At 37.2% G+C, this 23,548-nt stretch overlaps 1 protein-coding gene across 9 annotated transcripts in view; it reads left to right on the top strand.

Annotated features, from left to right (window-relative positions):
• The window catches only part of SP100 (SP100 nuclear antigen), a 101,467-nt gene that overhangs the window by 52,741 nt on the left and 25,178 nt on the right, over positions 1–23,548 (top strand). For 4 of the 9 annotated variants that reach the window (XM_045481643.1, XM_045481642.1, XM_045481644.1 and 1 more), the window contains exons 8-16: positions 205–351; positions 1,042–1,122; positions 2,650–2,733; positions 4,289–4,381; positions 5,529–5,582; positions 6,223–6,306; positions 9,930–9,989; positions 10,917–10,970; positions 20,567–20,617. In XM_045481643.1, the coding sequence (XP_045337599.1) occupies positions 205–351; positions 1,042–1,122; positions 2,650–2,733; positions 4,289–4,381; positions 5,529–5,582; positions 6,223–6,306; positions 9,930–9,989; positions 10,917–10,970; positions 20,567–20,617 (708 nt within the window). The remainder of the gene's footprint in view (positions 1–204; positions 352–1,041; positions 1,123–2,649; positions 2,734–4,288; positions 4,382–5,528; positions 5,583–6,222; positions 6,307–9,929; positions 9,990–10,916; positions 10,971–20,566; positions 20,618–23,548) is intronic. The other 5 variants (XM_045481648.1, XM_045481647.1, XM_045481646.1 and 2 more) reach the window with 3 other exon arrangements.

Consider the following 23,548-nt stretch of genomic DNA (forward strand, 5'->3'; position numbering starts at 1 on the left):
AACAAAAAACCTCCAAAGCCCAGAATCCAGACAGGCACAGAGGAAGGGACACAGTTAAGCAGCAGGAAGGGAGAGGGGTGGGGGGTGAAGCTTCATCCCTGCAGTGGATTTACAGGGAGAAGGACTTATCAATAGGAGTAAAGCATGTTTACTCCCTTTGGGGGAGACAAATGAAAATTCTTCATTTATTACAATTTGATCCAGGAGTAGAGCTACCAGGCCATGGGATCCAAATAAATTCCTGTTCTGTATATCTGGTGGATATAAAGAAGGAAAAGCCATTTTTTAACTCGACAGTTGATCGGCAAGCCCAAGCGAGGACCAACTGTAACCAGGCCTCTGACATAATAGGTAAGTATGACTGTACGAGTGTGTAATGTGAGTCACCAGTTCCAGGCAAGGGGCTGGGACATGTCAGCAGGGTCCATCGAGGCAGTCCGGGTGGCCTTGGATGGAGGCAAGGGGTGAGGAACCAGTTAGGCAGTGAGCTCTGCAGGAGAAAGTCCCAGTAATTGGAAAAATACCAAAAGACAGAAAGGTTAGGTTTAAGTATTAGTGTACAGGAGACTATTTCTAAATCAAAAGAAGAAAGTATGGGGGTAGATGTGGAAGAAAAGGCAAAAAAAAAGTCAGAGAGCCAAGATATTCATGAGAGGAGATGGAAGACAAAGAGAGGTGTGAAGAGATACCATTGCCAGAAAGAGAGGCCTAAGTAAGAGAAATGGTCAGAGCCAAGAGGAAAGTCAAGAAATAAACTGAGAAAAAAAGATAGAGGTAGCATAAGGGCAGGCATAGGAGGTCTCAGGACAGTGGGGAAGGAAGAGGGATGGCAGGATGAGCAAAGCTGCCCTCCGTGCATGGATTCCGTCACCTTTGGTTTAGGACCCGGAGCAGCCCACAAGTCATACACATTCAAGCACAGACCAGGGTGCCTTGCGTTAACTAAGCTTCCAGGTCTTTCTAGTGCTCTTTTACAGTGTTGCCTGCTCTGTGGGCTCATTGGCCCCACCTGCAACTAAAGGGTTTTGCTCCTCTGTGCAGTAATCAGCAGTGACTCTGCAGAATCCAGTGATGGAGACGAGCCCCCAGAAGCCTCCACGTCAGCACTGGAAAATGGACCTGGTAGGACAGTGGGAAAGCAGGCCTTGGCTGCAAGAATCTGAATTAAGAGCTACAGTTTGATGCATCTTACCCTGTGCCTATTCTGTATGATAGATTCAGTTTATCCTGGAATCCCATTCTCTGCATTTATTTCACTTGACCTTTTTGGGAAATGAAGGGAGATAAGAAATCATATAAGAAATATATATATATTTATAGAGGATGAGGCCTATTGCCTGATAGGTCCTATTTATCAATACATGCATCCATGTATGGATTATACAGTAGAAAGAGCTTTCCAAAATGATGAGTTTGTTTTTCAAATTAGCTAGTTTCTATGCTTATAAAGTGTTGGAATTATACAGTGATTTCTACAGGGAACAGAAGGCTAAATATTCCTTTATTAGAAGGTCATATTGTCTTCTGATCACAACTTGTGTCAAAAGACAACACATCCAGCTATCTAGTGTTAGCAGAAAAAAGATTCAGATTAAGTACTCTGAAACCCAAGTATCGTTTTTGAGAGTTCTTCAGCAATTCATGGCATATATGGTGATTTTTCAAAGGACTTTTGCAAATAATACCTTACTTTTTAATTCACAACAATCTTAAGGGGTAAGGAGACTAAACACTGTTACCCTTGTTTTCTAGAGAAAACGCAATCATATCAAGGTCTTCTACAAAGTATCATGGCAAATTAATGGGACTGACAAGACTAGCATCCTGGATTCCGCGTTTTTGTTTTGTAACACAGGCTAAAAACAATTATCAAAATGTGTTTCCTCAATTCCATGGGTAGCAGGAGCTGTCCTAAGATTTGGAGCTCTTTAGTGCACAAATTGGTGATTCGTTTTCTCTTTCTACTTTCTAGACCCATAGGATATTAGAAACATGCCTATTTGGGGGAAACATACTTGGAAAATATTGAAGAACAAATAAAAATGTTACCTGGTCTTGATGTTACAAACGAACCATAACTAAATGATGTGTTCATTCTCATTGCTCACTATATCCGTCAAAGTAAAATGTGAATTTGCTTCAAATTTTAAAGAGTGCACATTTTAGCTTTGGTCTTAGGGTTAGCAAACTGTTCTAAAAGGCAACCCCAAAATATGTCTATGGTATGGACACAGAGCTCATTTCTCAGCCTTGCCAACTTTCATCATGGCACCAGGTTGGCAAGGAGTAGAGGAAGCTTGCTATTGTCAACACAAGATTTCCAAGGGCTCCCTGTGTGAGAAACAGCAGAGATAGGAAGTGTGAAGTGACAGTAGAGGGGCTAAGAAGTAGAAGAGGAAGAAGTGTAGGAAGGTAAGGTTCAAACACTGCAAAGTTGCCCCTTGCCTCTGGGGACAGGGGATGGAGGTGACTATCACACAAGGCAGGTGGCTTAGAAGGACAGACCAAGCAAGGTAGCACTGTTGCAGGCCATGACATGCATTGGTTTTCAAGATTTTTCTAGGTTTTCTTATGAGGAGATTTCCTGCTAATATTTCAGTTTCTTAGTCATACACTGGGACCCCTAAAGATTCCTATTCTTTTGTGCAGTGACCAATAACCTTGACTCATTAGAATCAAGGAAGAGAAAAGAGTCCCAAGAAGCTGCCTGCTCACCACTCCATATTACAGCAGGTAAGAATATTAGGATTGAAACCCTGGGTAACAAATACTCAGAGTCTAAATCCAAAGCTCTGTTTTCCTGATGAATCTTGTTTTGAGCATGCCCCATATGCCTTAATGCTATTACTTCTAGGAGATTATTTTCTGCATTTAATTTCTCTGAGCCTATTGGGACGTAGAAGGGGACAAGAAGGCATTATTGATTGTTGTTTAACTGTACCGATCCATTTGATTGGTATATAAAAAATGTAGCAAAAACGAATTGGTAAAATGACAAAATACACTATTATATGTATTAGTGCTAAAGGTTGAAATAATGTACTTATTCTCTACCTATATGCTTTAGATTCTAGCCGACATGGTAAGCATGGTGTTCCTCTATTTGTTCACAATATTGTCATTAGTCCCAAATGCAGAAAGTCTTCGAAGAATAATTTGTGCTGACATTTTATTATTGGTGAGGAAATGGCCTCTGATCAGCTATTCTCAAACCCAAATTACTTAATCCATTGGCTTACACTGTGATTTTTTAAAGGGTTTTTGTAAACTAAGCTGCATTTTGTTTTCATAAAAACCTTAACAGGGAGATAGGGTAACCAGGTAATCCCAGCTTTATAGATCAGGAAACTGGAGCTAGTAATGTTTAAAAGTCAATTACAAATTCACAGGGAGAGTGAAAACGAAATTTAAGCAGGAACTCAGCATTATGAACCCAGACCACCAGAACTGGATTCAGTTGAAGAAAAGTGAAGAAAATGATCATCAAAACATTATTATGATTGGGGCACCTGGGTGGCTCAGTTGGTAAAACATCTGACTTCGGCTCGAGTCATGATCTCATGGCTTGTGGGTTCAAGCCCCACGTCGGGCTCTGTGCTGACAGCTCAGAGCCTGGAGCCTGCTTCTGATTCTGTGTCCTTCTCTCACTCTGCCCCTCCCCAGCTCACTCGCTCTCTCTCTCTCTCCCTCAGGAATAAAAAAAAATATTATGATTGTAAGCCCATTGAGTTGTCACAGAATCTGTAGACTCTTGAGTATGAATAATTATTTCCTCCCCTTTACCTTGTGGAGCCCACGGATATCAGAAAATCACCTATACCCCAAAAAAAAAGAGTTTGGAAAGTAGATAAGGGCAAATAAGAACTCTTCATGGTTACAAATGAATAGCATTTTCCACAAGAGATTCATTCTAATTCTTTGCTATATCCTTCAAAGTAAAATATAAATTTACTTTAATTTAAAATGGTTTTGTTTTAACTTTTGTATTAGTTAGGCTAACAGTCATACCAAATAAACCCAAAGAAGTCAAGGACTCAAACACAGTAGAATTATTTTTTTTTTTCAAGTAAACATTCTGAGAAGTTTTAGAAGTTTAGATGAAACATCCCCCATGTTTCAAGTGGGATTCAGGGAAGCTGCCAAGGGGAAGATCTGCCTTCTTCAATACCAGACTCCAAATATCCTTGGGAATATTCTTGCCCTGGGTTTTTAGAACTTCTCAAGTGTTTCCCTCTCGGTTCCTTTGTCATACACTGAGACTTTCAAGGGATATTTGCTCCTTCTGCAGTGAAAAAATTTGATGACTCTTCAGAGTCTAGTGAAGAAGAAGAGCCCCCAGGAGTCTTGAGCTCAGCACTGAGAAGTGATCCTGGTGAGGAGGGTAAGGACCGTCATCACTGGACTCTCAGACATGAAGAATCTGAGTTCAGAGTTCTCGTTTCCTGGGCATTTTACTCCAGGCACACTTCACAGTCTATGATCCCATTCTCTGCATTTATCACATTTGGCCATTTTGAAAAATGCAAATAGAGAAATCATTATAAATTCAGGTTTAACAAGATGACTCTAGTTGAATGGCAGTATAATCTGTATGACATGCTCTCCGATTTATTAACCCCAAAGTATTGAATTATGTAGTGGTTTCTACCCCTGTCCACTCCTATTCTGTAGAGAAAGTGGGGTATCTGACATTGCTTTATCTTGTCATAAACTTGCTCAAAACTCAGAAGACTCTGATCATAGACTCTGATTATCAACAGAAGGAAAAGCTTCTGATTATTACCATCAAATTCAATTTATAACTTCTGACACATGACCCTAATATGACTTTGGCCTATATAATGATATTTGAAAATATCTTCACTGATAAAATATCCTTTTATGTTTATAACAACTTAGAAATAGGCCAGATAACTGTTGTTCTCTCCCCATTCCACAGATGAGAAAACTCTAGCCCATAAACATTTAAGGATGTTTTACACATCACATATGGAAAGTTACCAGAAGAGACAGAGCAGCCTGGACTCCTACCAAACATCCACAGTCTTTTATTCAAACATTTGAAGCCAGACATACAATAATAATCTCTTTTAAGAAAGACAATGTGGTTTATATTCTATACATTACAAAAAAAAAAAAAAATCCAAGAGGGTCTGGGGCAGAATCCCATTCTCAAATATACTATATTAATGTTCCTGCAACAAATTGTGTGAATTAACACCAAGTGTGAGAAATAAAGATTTTACATGGACTCATGACAGCTCAAGTCCAGATTCACTGCCAAGGTACTTAGCTGCAAACCTGTAGGAAAAATATGGATTTTCATAACTTCTTTGATTTTGCAATTAGGGCCAAAGAATTGTGGTTCTTGGCTCTATTTAGTAGTGATCTTTTTCCTTTAGATGGGAAGAAACAGAAATGATCATCATAGTATCTTTCTAATCCAAATCCTGTCTACAATGTGAGTAGTCATAAGTTTTACAACTTTTAGTTGTAGATGACTAGTTGTGTTTTCCTTTGTTTTTTAGATCCTGTGGACATTGGAAACAAATCTATTTGGGGGATAAACAATAGGAAAAGACGTAAGCGCAATTAAAACTTTTGATGTAAAAAAAAAACTTTTGATGTAACAAATATCTTTCTTTACTACTAAAACGTTGCTCAAAATTTTTGTTATATCCTTTAAAATAAAAAAAAATGAATTTGTTGGTAATTTAATTGATTCATATTACACATTTTGAAATAGGTGGGATTGGCTAATTGATACAATATGTAGTCCTCAAAAGGTTCAGTGGCACAAGCAAAATAGAAGTATATTCTTCATTCGCCTCAATAGGATAAAGTAGTTCCCAGGGTGGAGGGGCGTTCTGCTCCACATGATTATTAAGGGCCTAGCTGATGGAGGCTCTGACATCTTGAAAATGCTGCTTCCACAGACTTCCTGGATAAACAACAGAACTGGAAGAGTATGTAAAGACAAGTGGAGAGGGTAGGACATAGTGACAAATGGCAAAGTTGTCCTCTAGCCCAGCCCCGGGGATGGTTCTTGGGGCAACCTTGACTGACAGGTCAGATGGAGCCACAGGGTAGCCTGGCAGTAGGAATACTCCTGCTCCTCCTACATGAGCTTCCCTTTCCAATTTTCCTTTTAAAAGATTTGGTGCCGGATTGGTTTGTAAGACACAGACTGAGACTGCTAAGGAATTTTATTTCTTTCTGCAGGGATCAGCAGTGGTGACTTTTCAGAATTGAGCCACACGGAAGAACCTCAGGAATCTTCTAGCTCAGACCTAAGAAGTGGGTCAGGTAACGAAGATTAGGATGCCAAGCCTTGGCCTGCAGAATGTCAGGAATTAAAAGCTACTGTTTCCTGATGATTTTATTCTGAGCACCTTGAAGACCTGTATCCAGTTAATCCTGGGAACTCCTTTTCTGCATTTTAGAAAATAGAAGGAGACAGGAAATTATTATAAATTCATGTTTAACAGGATGAGTCCTATTGAATAAATGTATGTAATTATATATTGCTGTTGTAGAAGAAATTAATAGCAAACTGGTGGTATCTTTTTTAATACCTACTGTTATGCCTACTAACACTAAGATCTTAGACTTCTATAGAGATACATTAATTGACCCTAATGTCATTTGTAATTGTAAAAGCCTCAAAAGACAACTGGTCCTGCTATGTAATTATAGACAGAAATAAAGCTTCAGATAAACAACTTTCAAACTTTAGTATAGTTTTTAACAGATGTCCATTACATTGTAATTTGATTATATTGTGTTATTTTAAAGTACTTTGGCAAATAAGATTTTACTTTAGTCATAACAATATCCTTAAGACTTAGGCAGGCTAATTCTTGTCATCCACATTTTGGGATGAGGAAATACACATACAAATGTATAAGGGTCAAGAAGTGTGACTGCTGTATGTAACAGGCAGGAATATAAGAGCTGTATCCCATGATCAAAGTCCAAAAAGAAGATATAAGGGAACTGATATATAGTATCAGCAGAATGTATCAGTGCCTGATACAAGAAAATTTATTTAACAGCTATTTGGATGATAGATAGATAGATAGATAGATAGATAGATAGATAGATAATAGGTAAAAATGAAAATCATAAAGAAAAAAAGATGGTAGGAGTGGAGCCAGCTATAAGGTGTACAAAATACCTAGAAGGGAAGAACCAAAAATGATTAATAGAGAAATAAAAAGGAATAGAGATGAAGAACATCACTGACGAAAAGACAGAAAACCACACAGAGGACAAGAGAAATCAGGGAGAGAAGCTCAAAGAATCAAGTGATGGAGATAGAAATGCATGAGGCAGGAAAATGGTCAAAAAATTGAGAAATAAGGAGGAGAATGAGGTGCGGCCAGATAGGAAAGGTGACAGTGCAAATCTTTGTTGGATATAAGGTGTAGTCATTGGAGTGGGTGTTTTCTCAACTCATCTGAGCAGTGAACATAGATGAGTGTGACCACATCGAAGTCACTGCCTATAGTGTGTCTTTCTCTTCAGTGTCCTATGAATTCTAAGCTCTTCAGATGAGTAGAGGAAGAGAGTCAGAAGAGATGCCAACCTATAAGCATCTGATGGAGAAGCCAGTTTTGATATTATGAATTATCTTTGTTTTCCTGTCGGCACAGAGGAAAAGCTCTCCTTTCTTTACCTTACCTCTCCCCTCAAAACATAGGATGTACATACACACAAATGCACACACGCACACAGACTCCTACACATAGGCAGAGATGTGTGCACAGATTTGGACTGCTTTCAACAGGTTTGAGGGAGCCAAAAGAGAAAGATGAGCTGTGTTCCTGAATGCAGGAATTCAGTTCCTGAATCCACTGAGTGGATAATGTAAGGAGGAAGCATGGAAAAGATAGTCTGGGGTCTCCAAATGGAAAGACATCTGACTGAGTAAGCTTCAAGTTTTTTCAAGTGGACATGGAATCCAAATATCACCAGATTGGGGAGTTTTGGAGGGAGAAGAGTGATGATTTTCCAGATACCTCTCAGAAGTTGCATGAAGAAACATGGTAATAAAGTCCATGACTGACTGAGTCTTGCAATGTAGAGAGCCCATAGGAAACTGGCAAAAGTAATAATGGTCAACAGTGTGGTCAATGTCAAAAGAGTAGGCATTTGACTTTGATGAAAGTAGCAATCTGTGAGATGAAGCTGAATATAAAGAAAATATAAAGACAAAGATTATAATTATAAAAACAGCCAAAAGATCAAGATAAGATTAAAAGAAACAGACTAGAAGCAAAGAGAAAATAGAAAAGGAAGTGACAGTAGGAAGAGGATTACTTCAATAATAAAACTAGACCCAGGGATAGAAGCATAGAAAAATAGTTGGAATGAGGTACATACCTAGGGGAATAAATGGAGAGGAGAAAGGGGGGGGGGGGCACACAGAGAACCATGCAGAGAAAGAGTTAAAAGATGAGAGAAAGATGGCAGAATGTAAAAGGAAGAGAAGTGAGGTGGAGAAATTGTGGGATCTGAAATGGCCACAAGACAAAAGCAATGTTGGCACAAAGGGTGGCTCACAGTAGCAGTGAGTTTTCAGGGCAATGTGTGTCCAGGTATCCGTGTCCCCTATAACTCACACAGATTACAAGTTGCCTCGCCCAGGAATTTCATCCACTCCTATGGTTTCAATCACCACCCACAATTTAACAGTTCCTAAGCATACATATCCAGCCCAGCCCTGTCTTCAAAACATCTAAACGCACTCATCCAAATGGAAGGCTGGCCTCTGTCCAAGGTCCTGAAGGTCCTAGCCTTCTCCATTTTAGGTGTCTTTCAAAACCTTCAAACATTTCCAAAACTGAGCGCATCATCTTCTTCCTTAAAACAAATATCTGCTCCTTCAATGTTCTCTGTCTCTAAAACACACTGTTAATTGTCGCATTCTTTCACAATGAAATTCTCAAAGTCATCCCTGATACCGTTGTCTCCTCAATTGATACACCACATCTATAACCTACCTGTATCAATTCTTCCTTTTAAATGTCTCCGACCTGTCCCTTCATCTCCATTCTCAGTGCTAACACTCTAATCCACATCTATATCACTTCTCACTTGAACTAGGCCTACAGGGTCCTGTTCTAATCTTGTTCCTACCAAATGTATGCTAAGTGATTTAGCTAAATTGATCTTTCAAAACTGCATCTAATTTCCTTTCATTTCCTTTAGTATTAAGTTAGTTCTCCTTCATGTGGCCTCTAAAGTCACTTAACTCAGTGCTCCTGTTTATTTCTCCATCCTCATCATTGCCCTTTATTCTTTCACTTCGTATTCAGACATACCAAACTTCTTGTGGTTACTTGCATTTAATGGATCTAGATCTTTGCACATGCTTCTTCATATTTCAGTATGTTTCCTCATTTATTTCTGTGTCAATTCCCTGGTTGCTCATAAGATTGGCAGCCACTATGCTTCAGTAGTCTTGTGCCTGAATTATCATCAGCACCCATCTCAGCACCTGGCACCTGAAAGAGGCTTTGAAAGCTTATTGAATGAGTGAAAAAAAAATTTTCACTTCCTATATTCCAACATTTGGAAATTTCTCTGGCAAAATTTACTTTATTATAGTGTTATACAGAATATTTACAAAAACTATTTTAAGAATATCACATAAAGTAAATACAAAAGTAGGTAATAAATGTCATAAATGAATGGATAGGAAAAGCACATAAAGAAAAATGGAAGAACAAAAATACAAATTTGGGGCAAAGAGAAAATGATTCAAGTGAAAAAATAGGTTGAAGAGAAAGGCCAAAGACAATGGGGGAAAAAACAAAGAAAGAGATCTCAGAGGTAGAGAGACCCTTTGGTGGAGGAGTGGGGGAACAGAGGATCATTGGAAGAGAGGAGATACAAATGAAAACTCTTTACAAATCACAATTTAGGAGCAGAACCGCAAGGACTTGGAAATAAGAAGTGTTCCTGTGTCATGTGTTTTTCAAAAGGTATGTCAAGAGGCCAAGGAACAAGGGGTAAGAGTAGCCAAGCATCTGACATGATAGGTAAGGCTGCCCAAGGGTCTTGGTGTGGATATACCCCCCACATGGCCCCGGGCTACAGGATGTCAGGAGTCTGAAATCAGAGCTTTCATTTCCTGCTGGACTTGACTCTGAGCACCCTTTGATAAAGAAGGGATTCATCCAAGCCCAAATCCCATTTTTTGCATTTGCTTGACCTGAGCCTTTTGGGAATGACAAGGAGGCAAGAAATCTTTATACAGTCATGTTTAACAGGGTGGGCTGGTCGATTTACATGTATGATGTAGTAGAAATACACTGGTAAAAATGGCAGTATCTCATTTACTCTATTAATATATCAATACTAAAGTATTGGATTTATATAGTGACATCCACCCTTGTCCATGGAATGAAGAAATCCAAGTGTTCTTCAGCTGGTAGATAATAGTGTCACTTTGTCACGACCTTGGAAAAGCCTCAGAAGACAAATGGCCCTGTTACCTGTCAGGAAACCAAGGCCCCAGATAACTATTCTTAAACTCACCATATGTTTTTGAAGGATGCCCTCCCACATGTTATTGACTAACCAGGTGATTTCTCAGTAACTTTTGTAAATAAGATCTTATTTCATTGTTATAAAAAAATTAAAGCCTAAACAGGATAACAGTTGCTATCCCTGGTTTCATGAAAGAGGAAACTGATGTATTTAAGTGATTAAGAGTTTTTTCAAAGTCTCTGAGAAATAAAGGAAGACCTTAGATATCAATCCAGTACTTGTCTGTTTCCTTTAGAAGGAAGACAGAAATGGTACTCAGATCATTATAAACTCAAGCCTTCCACAGTAGGAATTGTCATAAGATTTGTAATTTTTATTTATAAATTATAGTCATCTGACCACCACCTATTACTTTCTAGATACCATGGATATTGGAAACAGTTCTACTTCGGGAAAACACAATGAGAAAATAAGTAAGAGTGAATAAGAATTTACTTGATTTTTATGTTACAGATGAACTGTTTTTTTTTAATGCTAAAGCTTATCATTATTTTCTATACCTTTCATAAGACAAAAAGTGAATGCCTTTTAAAGTAACTATATTTTCCAAATGGCCATATCTTCACATTGCCTTTTATTCTGATTTTAAAATGTTTCTTATAAACATTTGTGTATGCCTGCCCAGATTTTTTCTATGCATGTGTTATCTCAGTTTGGAATATATTGTTATTTCTCTTAATATGGTAATTCTATACCATCTTGCCTTTTAAAATTCATACATCAAAGCTAAACAATAATAGCATTTAACATATTAATTGAACTATTGCTTTAACATGCACTATCTTCATTTTTAAGGTGCTTGAGCATTCTTCATTTGTTACTGGTCATTTCTTTTTTCTTCTTCATCGAACTCTTTTGTCATAGAGTACTGTGTCGATATTTCCTGTTGTGGTGTTTGGTTGTCTTTCCTTGCGTTGTCAAATGAATATAGAAAAGCCTATCTGATATATGCATTAAATCTTCATCATATATGTTGCTAATATGTTGCCCCATTTGTAATGTTTACACCTACAATCCCATGGGTTTTGCCTCTTTGCTTTTATGTGAGGTGGGAATTTAAAAAATATTCCCTACATTATTACACTGTAACTGAACCACCACTTTAATCACATAGTGCCTTTACCTCTCTATATACTAGATTTTGTTTTGTAATCAAAGGGGCTACAGAAAAGAAAAAAAGAGCTCACAGGTAGCACCATCCTGATGACCCACTGGGGGTGATTTTTAGAATCAGCTTGAGAAGATCCCCCACCTCCTTCCCAAGTTTACTGGAATCTCTGATCAGAAATGCGCTGAGTGTTATATGTAAGTGATGAATCACTAAATTTTATACTTGAAACCAATTTCACTACATATGTTAACTAACTAGAACTTAAATAAAAACTTGAAAAAAAAGAAATGCATTGAAAATGCATATTAATTTAAGGAGAACAGAAACTTTTACCCACTTACATCTTATTTGATGTTCTTCCAATAAGAATTTTCTTACACTTTTTAAAAAGTCTTATATGGTGTACAAATTTGCTTGTTACTAAGAATATCTTTTTTCCCCATTACATAATCCGGAGTGAATTTAAATGAGACAAGGCTCTCAAATCTTTATTTAAATAGGAAATCTGTGGTCATTTTATTACTTACTTGCATGTGAGGAAATCAGAATGCAAAGGATTTTTTTCTGATTGAATATAAAAATCTCATAAACATTTATACAGTTTGGGGATCCAGATGTCAGTTAAAATATGATGGCCAATATGAAATTGTTGAATCACTATATTGTATACCTGAAACTGGTATAACCCTGTATGTTAACTACACTGTATTAAAATTTAAAATTTTTTGAGATAGAGAGAGAAATCTTAAGCTTCACGCTCAGTGTGGAGCCCAATGCAGGCTCGATCTCACAACAGTGAGATCATGACCTAAGCCTAAATCAAGAGTCAGTCGCTTAACCTACTGAGTCACCCAGGTAACCCCAAGCAATTTTCTTTATTTCACTCCCAAACCTGTAACTCACTACCAGTCACCCTTATCTCGGCAAATGGCAATACATATACTCAGCAGCTTGAACCAAAAATGGAGGAATATCTTGAGGAATGAAGGACAGGATCCAGGAATAAATACTTTCTCTTCCATTTCTAAGATGAGCAGCATCAGGACCCAGTTGACCACAGTGGCAACCATCCCCATTGGCTGTCTCTCCTACTCTTTGCCTCTTTCCCATTCTGACTCCCAATCCTTGACACAGTTTCACAAATAAACTTCCTGAACACAAACACTTAACTCAAAATTTGTTTTGGGGAATACCAGATTAAGACACTCTTATTTCTTTTCTCATTTAGTTCTTTAATCCTTTTGGAGTTGATTTTCTTAGTGTGATATAAGGTAGGGGGGTTAATTTTTTTCCAACGTGGATAACCAGTTGTCCCAGCTTCTCCATATGTAATGTCACATATGGCACGCATTGAGATGCCATGTGTATATATGCTTTTGTTTGGGGGCTTTCTAGTCTGATCCACTGCTCTATCTAATTCTGCATCACTCTAGTACTATGACTTAATAATATCTTGGTATCTGGTAAAGCAAGTTCCTCTCAACTTGTTTCTTTTTCAAAATTATCTTAGCTATTTTGGACATTTTCTCTTTCATGTAAATTTTGGTAGCACCTTGTCAAGTTCCTTTGAAAATCCTATTGAGTTTTATTGAAATTGCTTAGGATGAATTTGGAAAGAATTGACATTTCTAAAACATTGAGTCTTTCAACTCATGAACACGATCCTTCTCACTACTTATGTATTCTGTTTTCTTTTTACATCCTTCAGTTATTTATTCAACAAGTATCTATTGCCAAAGCTGCTCAATAGGAACAAAGAAGTGAGCAAAATCTCACTGAACTTACATTCTAGTGGAGGGGGGGTATAGACTCTACACAAGTAAATAAATATATAATATATTAGATGCCCCTGATTATCTCTTAAAATCTCGTCTATTATCCTTTTCTTCACACACCACTCTGACATCCTTGAACAAACCAAATAATTTTCTGCCTCAGGACCTTTGCACTTGATGTTGACACTACATAAAATGTTTTCCCCTCAGCTGAAGTGAAGAGAAAATAAAGACTAATTGAAGGTATAGTGACAGAAACTGTGTCTCATATTTTCACTGTAAGCATCTTTGCTGTAGACATCTTTGCTGCAAACATTTTTACTGCATAACTAATTAGCTATAAGGCAATTTTGCCTTAAAAATTTTTTAAAGAACTGGATGGCAGTTTGGTTTTGTTTCTTCACTGACACAGTACTCACATTTTTGTATTATATAAGTCGTAGCCCTCATAACGGTCTATTCAGTAGTATAGTTTTGAGCCCACATTTCCCACAGAAGTTTGGAATATCCCTCAATAGACATGTAACAATATGCCAAGGACAGTGTAGAAAACTTTCACAACACATTACAAAGCTCAGTTACAGATAAACATCCTAGTATTTGGAAACTGACACCTCTCTTAATGATGAAAGAAATTTTAGTGAAGAAAGAAAAAGTGTAATGCTGAATATGGAGACAAATCAACAAGCAAAGAAATATATATATATATTTATATATATTTATTATAATATTATGAACAAAAGACTTTGAAGAAAGGGCTTAGGTATAATCCACAAAATAAAATCAGTTACTTGTGTGTTCAGTGTTGCCATGAATCTGCACTACACATTTTATTTATTTATTTATTTATTTTTTAATTTTTTTTTTCAATGTTTATTTATTTTTGGGACAGAGAGAGACAGAGCAGGAACGGGGGAGGGGCAGAGAGAGAGAGAGACACAGAATCGGAAACAGGCTCCAGGCTCTGAGCCATCCGCTCAGAGCCCGACGCGGGGCTCGAACTCACAGACCGCGAGATCGTGACCTGGCTGAAGTCGGACGCTTAACCGACTGCGCCACCCAGGCGCCCCTGCACTACACATTTTAAATGTATTCAGATATTTTTTTATTTGCCAATTAAGTGTTTTTAATTTTGTTATTCATTTTTCATGTTCCATTACATCCCTCTTTTATTTTTCATGATTTATCTTTTACAGCAAAATTGCCTTACAGCCAATTAGTTATGCAGCAAAATGTACGTAGTGAAAACGGTGGCAGCTAAGATGCTTACTGAACAACAGCCTGGCACAAGCAGAAACATGCATCTTATATGGGGTGGCCTGTTAGAGCCTCACTGACAAACTGAAACATAAGTAGATATTGAGTGGGGTGAAGGAATAAACCACGGTGCTGAGGCTGAGATGTGCAGGGTCTTTTGAGGAATGTCAAGGAGACCGCTGGCTGGAGAGATAAAGAGGGGTGAGTGGAAAGTGGTTTTGAAGGTCATCAGAGGCCATAGCAATGACTTTGGATTCTTGTCTCAGTAAGAGGAAAAGACATTGGAGGGGTTTGAGCTAGGGAATGGTAGAATCTCAGTTATGTTTTTAAAGGATTGCTCTGTAGTCCACATGGAGGATAGACTTTAGGCGGGTAGCATGAGCGATCAGTAAGGAGACTGTTGTAATGATCTAGGCACGGGGACTGTTGGGCTGGACTAAGCTGGGAGCAGTAGAGGTGTTCGAAAATAGGTGGATTCTGAAAACATGCACACATATAACACACCAACATGTATGTAAGTGTATATTTTTATATATTTTATTTAAAGATATATAATTACATATTATGTGCAAATATATATAATATGGAAATGTATTTATATAGATAAATAGAATATATAATATATAAATATGAATGTGTCATATGTGAAAATATATAAAAATTATAAATTATAAGTAAACTACAGGTAGAATGTGACATATATATAATTAAATATATATAAAATATGTCTATAAATTATATATGTAATGTATAAATATATAAATATAAACTATAAAGCTATTATATATTTATATGGCAATGCATACATAAATAATAAATATATATAAAGTTATAAAAGTATATATTTTATACACATAAATGTTACAGTTTGTATATTATACATAAATATAAATATACAGTAGTATAGTATAATATGTATAGCTTATATGCATATAAATATGTAATACATTATATATAATATATAAATATAGATAGATATGTGTATATAAAACTCGCAAATATCCCTGGCCATCTGGAAGGCCACACACATGTCTAGGGAAATGCACATGCTCAGGGCTATGCAAAGGCTCAGGAAAGACCTAAGAAAACCCTCAGCTCTAACCTGGAGGCTCTGTTCAAGCAGGAAGTGACAGCTAAGGTGGAATCGTAAACTGCCTAGCTGTGCATTGAAGGCATGCATCGACACAGGCTTTCACAGCCCCTTGACGAATACTGGAAGACTTATCGGTTCTAGCTTTTCAGGGAAATCTCTTTCCAGTCATTAGCTGACCATTAAACTAACTGAGCTGAAACTTCAGGGACCACATGGCAAAATACACGGGCTTGACAGAAAAATACACAGACTTGACAGAAACAAAGCACAAAATAAGCAACAAAACCCAAGAGCAATAGCAACAAACTTTGAGGAAAGGGGGATATCTGATCTCCAGGGTTACTACATATTATTTAAGATGTTAGGTTTTTAAGAAAAAATTACTTGACATGCAAGAAAAAATTTAAAAAAACAACTAAGGGGCGCCTGGGTGGCTCAGTCGGTTAAGGGTCCGACTTCAGCTCAGGTCATGATTTTGCAGTCCGTGAGTTGGAGCCCCGCGTCAGGCTCTGTGCTAACAGCTCAGAGCCTGGAGCTTGTTTCAGATTCTGTGTCTCCCTCTCTCTCTGACCCTCCCCCATTCATTCTCTGTCTTTCTCTGTCTCAAAAATAAATAAATGTTAGAGAAAAAAAAACACAACTACGTATGGCCCCATGCTCAGGAAAAATAGAAACTGTATGTGCAGTAAACCAGATACTGGAATTGCTAGACAAAGACTTTAAAGTCAACTATTTTAAACACGCTTAATAAAGTCACGTAAAAAGTAAGAAAATGATTTCTCTGCAAATAGCAAATATCAACAAAGAAATAGAAATTATAAAAAAGAACCAAATAAAAATTCTGAGATTGAAAAATATGTTTGAAATAAAAAGCAATGAAAAAAAGTGGATGGATTCTGAAAATACATTGTATACTCATATATACATATCCATATATATGTACATAAACAACGAATTTTCATTATTCAGAGTAGATAGGTTCTATAAAGTCACCCTAAACACGGAATTAGCTAATACTGAACCATGGCTTCTAGAGGAAATACAGGGTTAGGTTCCTGTGAGCCTCTGGTCACAATATACCAATCAACACATACCTTTGTGTTCTTATGAGTGTTTCTACTTAATATCTTATTTTACATATATATAAAATATATATATATATATTTTGCATATATATATTTTACATACATATACATATGTATACATATATATGTATGTATTTTACATATATGTATACATATGTATATATGTATTTTACATATATATGTGTACATATATATATGTTTCATAGCCAATATATGTCATAGCCAATAGCACTAGAACTCCTGCCTGAATGAAGTTTATCTAACACACAGATTTTCTCCATAAGGTGCATCACAATTATTTTGCTTAGGAACAAGAGATTGCATAGCAGCTCTACACTTGGGGGCAATTTTAAACAACAGATTCACCAGCAAAAACACTACATAAGTGGCAAAGGGACCCTTGTGTACAGAATGAGAGTGGAAGCAAGAAGGCAGAACATCACCTTGCTCCACTTTAGCTGGGAACATGCGCCATCAGCAACTCAAAGGACCCACTGCTCTGTCCCCATCCGTGAATGACCATGAAAGTGCCATGAGCCTTGATTTGGGGGTTAAAAATAAATTTTAGCGAGTAAGTTCACAAATATGGAATCTGTGAATAAACGACTGACTGTATGCATGTATTTTTTTCATTCTTTCCAAAATTAGTGCTTTTTAAAATTAGATAGTGCATAGGTTTCTCACAGCAAATATTTTCATTATTGTTATTTGCTAGATAGTCTGAAATTTGGATTTGTAAGTCCTCTTTGACCCAAGAATTGTTTAAGAAAAGTTGGGAAGAAATGAACATTCTCTATTTTTTGGATATGGAGTTGAATATGAATTAATCATATCAACCCTGTTAAATGTATTATTTGGGCCTTCTTGTTTTGTGCACTTGACCTCTCATTGACTAAGGGAGGTAAAAATAAAGTTGTTACTAGTCGTTTGTTTCTACCTGTTTCTCGTTGTATTTCCGTAATGTCTACTTTCTTAAAACTTTTTGGCCTGAATTATACTTTCTATGATATTAAGATGATGACTCCCTGATTTCTTTTGTTGATGTAAGCTCAATATACTTTTGCCTATACATTTGTCTTCAACATCTTAAAAATATGTTTTTCCAAGAGTCTCCTATATATGATTAAAAGCTGGAGTTTAGTTTGGAATTCAATCTCAAATTCTTTGCTTAAACAAGTGATTTAAATCCATTTACTTTTATTGATAGGACCAAAATGTGTGATCTGGTTCCTGTTATGCTAATTTATATTATATATTCTAGTGTCTTGGATATTAAAAATGTCGACATTATCTTCTATGCATTTATGTGCATGTGCGTACTTCTGACAGCTGGGAAGGTTTGCATTTCTGTTCCAGTGGTTACTGTTGGGCACGTGGCTGCCTAGCTAGACTAAACCTCTCAACCTTCCCTGTGGTTAATCCCAGACTTGTGACCAAGTTCTGGCGAAAGGCCCCTGAGCTAAAGAAGTGCAAGCCACTTCTGGGTCTTTCCCTTAAAAGAAATGAATGGTTGAGCTGTACTCATTTCTCATATTTTCATTGGTTAGGAGTAAGTATATACTTGTGATACTTAGGAATGTTTATATTTTTGTTCTAGTGGTTACTCTTAGCATTACTTTCATATACCTTCCTTTTATATACCCTCTGTACTGTATTAGACAGTACCCATTAATTTCTGTCCCCCCAAATTGATAAATTTAGCATGTGCCCTATTTCTCTGTCCACTCTTCCTTTCCCACCCAAGTTTAGATCATGATTTTCTTTTTTTTTTTCTTTTGATGTCAAGTAGTATTTTTTTTAATTCTAGTGTAGTTAACATACAGTTTTATGTTAGTTTCAGGTGTGATTCAATAATTCTATACATTACTTAGTGCTCATCATGATAAGTTCACCCTAAATCCCCTTCACCTGTTTCACCCACCCACCTCACCTCCTCTCTGGTAACCACCAGTTTGTTCTCTGTAGTTAAGAGTCTGTTTTTTGGTTTGTCTCTTTTTTGTTATTGTTCATTTGCTTTGTTTCTTAAATTCCACAAAAGAGTGAAATCATAAGGTATTTGTCTTTCTCTGATTGATTTATTTTGCTTAGCATTATATTCTCTAGATCCATCATGATGTTACCCTTATGTTTATCTTTCAGCCCTTTTAATTTTTTTAATGTTTATTCATTTTCGAAGGAGAGAGAGACAGAGCATGAATGGGGGGAGGGGCAGAGAGAGAGAGGGAGACACAGAACCCGAAGCAGGCTCCAGGCTCTGAGATGTTAGCACAGAGCCCGACGCGGGGCTCCTACTCATGAACCGTGAGATCACGACCTGAGCCAAAGTCAGACACGTAGCCAACTGAGCCACCCAGGCACCCCTATCTTTCTGCTCTTAAATGTTTTTTATATTACTCCTTGATTTGCCCAAATAACATGCTGTGACCCCACCAGTCAATGATCCTACTCGACCACCCGTATTTCCCCCTTCCTCACACATTTTTTTGCTGTTATACCATTTCTACATTGTCAGGGCACGTACGTTTAACATTCTGGTCTGTCACCTCACTCACCACTTTTATTGTAATTCTTTTGCCAAAATTCTTCCTGTCTCATCTTGATTTGCTGAAGTGAATCCCCTAGTAGTTTTCTCAATAATTACTCCTAGGAACAACCTTCTCAGAATTTCCCTGTTTAGAAGTATTTGGTTTTGTTTTTCACATGTGAAAAATAATTTACTCACTATTTCTAGAAGCATCTTGTAGATTTTTCTCCATTTTTCCTGTGGCATTAGGTGTTACTGGAGAAAATTCTATAGCCAATAAGATCCCCACCCTTGAAAATGACTTGACATTTTTGTCTACAATGCCCATTCCATTCTTTATCTTTAAAGTCCAGTAAATTTGCTGGACTATATCTCAGGGTTGATGGTTTGGAGTCAATTTTCTTTGTTACAGGGTGAAAATACATGTACTTATTATATGTATATTCCATTTTTTGTTATAATTTCAAAAACTTTGCTCTTGAATTTATCTTGAAGTACTTTTATTATTTTGAATTTCTTCTTAGGAAGTCTGCTGACTTGTTCACTATCTTCCATTGGTTATTTTTCTTCTAATATTTCTTAATTGTTCTTATACTTCCTGTTTCCTTTTGTTTGTTTTTTTCTTTTTTTTTTTTTTTTACAAATCTGTTCTTCGTTTTAATTTCTGAAACATCTAATCTCTTTTATCCCCTTCTAAATTTGTCTTCATTTCTCTGATTTTTTCTACTTATTTCTTAAGTTCTTGTTGTTATAAACATGGATTGTATCTTTAGCTTTTCAAGGCAAACCCCAAAACCCAGGACATATACTTGTGATTTCTGATATCTACTTTTCCTTGATCCTTCTGACAGTCCCCCTCTTCTCTGTCAGCCCCTATCCAATTTCAGCTGCCTTTTGCATTATCTTTATTGTGAATGAGAAACCCTCATGTGAATAGGTAAAAGTATACAGTAAATGACCAGTACTGTATAAATGTAGGTTGTGTTTGCTGCTATTGTTGTTTTCAGCGTAATGACAACCGAGATAGTGTGTTAGTAGCTGGAGATTTAGCACTATAAAAGTGGAGTGAAAACTTAGAAATAAAATACTTGAAGGTAACTGGCATGTAAATCTTGTAAATTTCTGTTTATAATTCTAAAGGATTATTTTCTTTTCTGTTTGAAGGAAAAAAGAGAAGATATAAACGTAAAAAAAGCAGTCTCAAAAAAGGTACAGGTAAATCTGTGAATTCACACGTGTGCGCTACTGCAACTCTGATATTCCTTCCAGACCTTTCTTTGCTGCACCTCTGAAATCTCCAATGGGCTTCATAAATAATGAATTTTTTAGAGTACAGGCTAAGCTGTTTTAACAAAGAGAGCCCCAAATACAGTGGTCTAAGCCACATAATTTATTTCTCTTTCATCAAACAGTCCAGAAATGGGAGGAAGAACCAACCTGCCTTCCTCAACACATAGTTTCCCTCTCTGGGTCCAAGAAATCAGGTCTAACCAGACCTTTGTCTCCCAACCAGTGGGAATGGGAAAAATGGGCAGAGAAATCACCTATCTATTTCTTTTAATGGAAAGACCCAGAGTCTTCTCCTCACATCCTATTGCCCAAAACTTACTCACATGGCCAGCTCTAGCTGCCAGTGAGGCCAAGAAATATAATCTCTAGTCAGGCAGCCATGGGTTCAGCTGTAACTCTATTTCTATGAAAGAAGGAGAGAATGATCATGGGGGACAAATAGCAATCTGCTACTTGCCCTTCACGTTTTCATCCAAAGTCACTGACTTCCTCATATATGGAGGAAAACTCAGATTATTGATTCAAACCTGGCCTTCTTGGCACCTGAGACTCTTTGGCAAGAATAGGAGCTAGAACCTGAATATAGCACAGAGCTACATGGTCAGAGACAAACTAGCCCTGAATGGGAAATGAGGCACCAAGAGAAAATGTTGGAAATGTTTGCTGTAACTAATGAACACACCCCTCAACAGAATGAGGGGAAACAGACAGAGGGAACTTGAATCAGTTAAGCAGAAGCTAGAGTCCTGGTATCGCATCAGATCTAAGCCTGGGAAACAGTTACTTAAACCAAGCTCAATCAGAGCATACGCCATACTGTGTTCATGCAGCAGAGGATGAAAAAAAATGAGTGACACTTCATTCTCTGCACCCAGCTTTGCAATTGTTTATTTCCATTGTGTTCCTCCTTTCTTGCCTCATCTTATTCTCCTTTCTTTTCTTTCTTTTTTTTTAATATGAACTGTATTGTCAAATTGGTTTCCATATAACACCCTGAGTTTATCCCAACAGGTGTCCATCACCCACCCTCCCCACCCTCCCACCCCCCATCAACCCCCATTTTATTCTCAGTTTTTAAGAGTCTCTTATGGTTTGCCTTCCTCCCTCTCTAACTTTTCCCCCCTTCCTCTCCCCCATGGTCTTCTGTTAAGTTTCTCAGGACCCACATAAGAGTGAACACATATGGTATCTGTCCTTTCTTTTCTCTTTCCCAATCCTGTTCTACTTATGTTCCTCTTATAGAGTACATTTCTTTTTCTTCATTCTTTAACATCAGACCCTATGAAATACTGCTACTAAGTTGATATGGCACATAGAGGTGGCAGGGTATTTCTTGTGGAGTCAAAACATGTTTGGATATATTTTGTTTCCTTTCCATTTCTTCTGATTATTTCTGTCATCTCATCATTATATATATAACATAACTGAACTCCTCCCATTTCATATGTATGTAATACATGCCTATATTTATGTAAATAATATAAATAAAATATAAACATATGAATAAATATATACATATATTTCTACCATCTCTATCATCTTACCTCCATACTTGCCTACCTTAGTTATTTCTTAGGTTACACTTACCCAGGTCCCAGATTTTGTTCTTCTGAGTTTTTGTGGAACCTGTCTGTCTTGCCTGCTTTGTTAAGAGGTTGGAGTTGGTAGTTTAAGCACAAATCACCTTTGTTCCTTCTACTTCTTTTCAAAATTGTTCTCTGAAATCATTCTCTTCTTGTCCCAAGACGAAGTCTTAGGTAAGATTTGGAGTTGTGCTCATCCTTTTGGGCAGCGGTGATATTCTCATACAATGTTAAAAAGCCTGAGCTGATATAATATTACAACTGGAAAACATGTAGTGAAGAAGTTGGGTGAGACCAGCTGCTTCTTTTATGCATACTCTTATCTAACCCTACTCAGTATCTATGTTTTCAGCTAATTCAAGTTGTGGAAGAGGGGGAGAAGGAAGGAGCAGGAATAGCCTTCTTATGATCAATTCTTCATGTCTTCCAGATATGGAGGATGCATGAGCCACGTTTGTGGGCTCTTTAAAGAACTCCTCTTTAAGAGAATCTGTCCATGAAAGTTCCTCTAAAACAGGAGCTAAGTGCTTACCACTTCCCCCTTAGAGGAGGTCCACACCCCCGCTGAGTTCATCTCATCTTTCTGGATAGAATATCTTTCAAGAAAAGCTAATTGAGCTCCTCCTTTCCCCAGAGAGGGCCATGAGAATCATGTCTTCTTATGGTCCTACTGTCAGTGGGTGTGCAGCTGATTCCCCACACAGTCACCCTACCTAGATTGATTATATTCCCTAGGCTATAATTTTTATGCCTGTGACTTAGCCCTTCCATAATGGAAGCCTGTGTCTCCCACTCTCCTTCATACATTTTCCTCATCCCCCACCTCCTCCCCTTCGGCATCAGTTTGTTCTCTATATTTATAGATCTGTTTCTGCTTTTTTATTGTTTATTCATTTGTTTTATTCTTTATATTTCACATGTAAGTGAAATTATAGGGTGTTTTTCTTTCTCTATTTGACATTTCATTTAGTATTATACCTTCTAAGTCCACCCATGTTGTCACCAATGGCAAGATCTTATCCTTTTTTATGGCTGAGTAATATTCCAACACACACACACACACACACACACACACACACACACATCATCTTCTTTATCTACTCATCTGTAAATGAAAACTTCAATTGCTTCCATAGTTTGGCTATTGTAAATAATGCTGCAACAAGCATAGGAATGCATACTTCTTTTTGAATTAGAATTTTTTTTTCCTTCGGGTAAATACCCAGTAGTGGGATTACTGGATTATATGTTATGTCTATTTTTGATTTTTTGA

This window comes from Leopardus geoffroyi, chromosome C1 (assembly GCF_018350155.1).
Source record: "Leopardus geoffroyi isolate Oge1 chromosome C1, O.geoffroyi_Oge1_pat1.0, whole genome shotgun sequence".
Lineage (NCBI taxonomy): Eukaryota > Metazoa > Chordata > Mammalia > Carnivora > Felidae > Leopardus > Leopardus geoffroyi.